This window comes from Tarenaya hassleriana, unplaced genomic scaffold (assembly GCF_000463585.1).
Source record: "Tarenaya hassleriana unplaced genomic scaffold, ASM46358v1 Cleome120, whole genome shotgun sequence".
Lineage (NCBI taxonomy): Eukaryota > Viridiplantae > Streptophyta > Magnoliopsida > Brassicales > Cleomaceae > Tarenaya > Tarenaya hassleriana.
In genome coordinates, this window is record NW_010962393.1 from 39,678 (window position 1) to 42,627 (window position 2,950).

Below are 2,950 nucleotides of genomic sequence, written 5' to 3' on the forward strand. Positions count from 1 at the left end.
CGCTCTTCCATCTAGGCCCCCTCACCACCAGCTTGACTCTCAGTCTTCGCCTAGTGGTGAATCTCCAGTCACAATAAGTAAGAGCACTGTTAGACCGAGCGCCAAGTCGGGAAAAGGCCAAAAGAGTACCAAGGCTGAGAAGCATGGCCGCAAGGCCACGAGATCCAATTAGAAGATTGTGGAATCCCATGTTTTTTGCCTGGAATGTAAGGGGCCTTAATGGCCGTTATAAGCGAGCATTAGTCCGCAAGTGGATTTTGGAAAACAAGCCTCTGATGGGAGGACTTTTGGAGACCCGTGTTCAAGCCTTAAATGCCAGCAGACTAGCAACCCTAATTCCCTCGGGTTGGAGTCTCTTTTGTAATCATGCTGATGACCCGTTAGGCCGGATCTGCCTAGTATGGAGCCCTGAGGTTTTAGTCACATCTACCAGTCCTCAGCCCAAGCCGTTACTTGCGGAATCCTCATCCCCAAGTCGAAAAGCGTCATTCACTGCTACCTTCATCTATGCAAGGAATACCCCATCCGAGCGAAAGGATATTTGGAATGAGTTAGTACATCTGTCTATGTACCAACCGATAGCTGCATCCCCTTGGACTATATTGGGTGATTTCAATCAGATATTGATGTGCAGTGAGCGCTCTGACTATCCAAATTCCCCTCATCCATCCCAAGGCCTAACTGACCTTGAGGAGTGTGTAGCTATTGCTGAGATCCATGATATCCCGAGTCGAGGATTGCACTTTACCTGGTGTAACAACCAAAGTCTAGCTCCCCTATCAGTTAAGCTTGACCGTATCATGTGCAACCTAAAGTGGCATGACATGTTTCCTGAGGCGTATGCAGATTATGTTGCCCCCGGTCCCTCGGACCATTCTCCGTGCCTTCTTTATATTCCTAACCTTACCCCTCGGAAAAAACTTCCTTTTAAAATTTTCACTCACCTAACCTTGTGTCCTAGTTTTTTGCAGGTTATTCACGACACTTGGAACGAGTTACCGTCAGTTGGTACTTACCAATATCAACTCTGCAAGCGCCTAAAAAGCCTTAAACACCCGTTGCGGAAGTTAAATCGAGAGGTTTTCAGCAACCTCTCAAGGCGAGTTCTTAATGCCCGCGACTAGCTTAAAGATGTACAGGCTCAGTTGCTGTCAAATCCATCATCCAGCCTTGTCGAGGAAGGAAAAATCCTGCATAAGAAGTGGCTACTTCTATCTGCTGTAGAGGAGCGCCTTTACTGTCAGAAATCGCGCATTCAATGGCTCAAGTTGGGTGACCGTAATACAAGTTTTTTCCACAAGTCAGCCTCCTCTCGTGTAGGCCGCAATAGGATCCATTATCTAATTGATCAACACGGTCAGCGAGTGGACAATCCGACTGATGTCCGGACACTAGCTGTTGATTTCTACAAAAATATGTTGGGTTCACGAGACTACAGCACTGTTGAACCTCCTGCAAGTTGGTTGTCTAGCCTACTACACTCTGTTCAACTTGATCCTACAGATCTTGATATTTCGAGGATTCCGATAGCAGATGAGATTAAGGCTGTTATCATGTCTCTGCCATCGAAGAAAGCACCTGGGCCGGATGGTTTCCTAAAGGAGTTCTTCACCTCCTCTTGGGATATTGTCGGTAATGATATAATCAAGGCTGTGGAGGAATTCTTCATCAGTGGGAGGCTACTTGGGCAGATGAATGCTACTGCGATTGTACTCGTTCCTAAGAGGCCAGCGGCTGTGTCTCTAACCGAGTTTCGGCCCATTAGCTGCTGCAATTTCTCGTACAAGGTGATATCGACCATTCTAGCTCGTAGACTCAAACCCCTGCTTGAGAAGATTATTTCCCCAAACCAAACTGCCTTTCAGAAGGGTAGATTGATGGTGGAAAACATACTAATGGCTGCAGAGCTAGTTAAGGATTATAGATGTAAGAGCTCTCCCCGAAGTGCTATGCTAAAATTGGATATTCGTAAGGCTTTTGATACTGTGAATTGGGATTTCCTCATTGGCATTCTCAGAGCCTTAAAGCTCCTGGACAGATTTGTGGGTTGGATTGAGCAGTGTATCACTACTACTAAGTTTTCTATTGCTATTAATGGAGAGTTGCATGGCTATTTCCCTGGAACTCGCGGTCTCCGGCAAGGTGACCCGCTATCGCCCTACTTATTCATTCTTGTGATGGAAATAATTTCGAGGATGATTGATAAGGCAGCTATGGAGGGGAAATTTCGGTTGCATAACAAATGCCGAAATCCGCTTATCACCCATCTTGCATTCGCTGATGATGTAATGCTTTTCTCTGAAGGTTCCCCTGAATCCTTGTCTGCCATTAAAAGTCTCATTGACGAGTTCGGAAACTACTCTGTTGGGTTATCTACGGGTTCCTAGCATGCGATCATATCGATCTAGGGTTTGGTTTACTAGGTTTCATGCAGCGGAAGAAAGATCTAAACCTAGTCAAACGTCACACGCAACCAAACTCGCAAAACCCGAAAGATCGTGTATATCACCGAGGGAATCGTTACTTACCTCGTTCTCGATGAGACTTGAAGTTTATTTCGATCCGGGGCCTGTTCTAAATCACCTAGGACTGAAGTTACAGTCCCTCTACACGTATCCACACCGACGGGAAGGATTCCAAACGATTTGGAACGAATCTGCTAGGATTAGTGAAGAAAAGGGTAACTCAAGAGACGAGATCCAATCCCGGGACAATAGAAATCGAAGAGAACAAGTTCTCTAGGATTCTAGGATGTTTCTCTGAGTTTTTAGGTCGGCCTTAATTAAGTTTGGACGAAATCCCAAACTTAAATAAGCTAATAAAACCCTAAAATCGAATTATGGAAACTTTCCGGATCCCGGTCCGCCGGACCAGGAGCTTGGTCCGGCGGAATACGCTTAGTCCGAGGCCCACGGACCGGCTGACCTGAAGGCTTGGTCCGGCAGACCAC

At 46.3% G+C, this 2,950-nt stretch overlaps 1 protein-coding gene across 1 annotated transcript in view; it reads left to right on the forward strand.

Annotated features, from left to right (window-relative positions):
• LOC104807056 overlaps nucleotides 1–2,387 on the forward strand; it is a 3,207-nt gene extending 820 nt beyond the window's left edge. Inside the window, exons 2-4 of the mRNA XM_010532168.1 lie at nucleotides 385–851; nucleotides 972–1,099; nucleotides 1,169–2,387. Coding sequence (XP_010530470.1) covers nucleotides 385–851; nucleotides 972–1,099; nucleotides 1,169–2,387 — 1,814 coding nt within the window. The remainder of the gene's footprint in view (nucleotides 1–384; nucleotides 852–971; nucleotides 1,100–1,168) is intronic.
• Nucleotides 2,388–2,950: the final 563 nt, after the last annotated feature.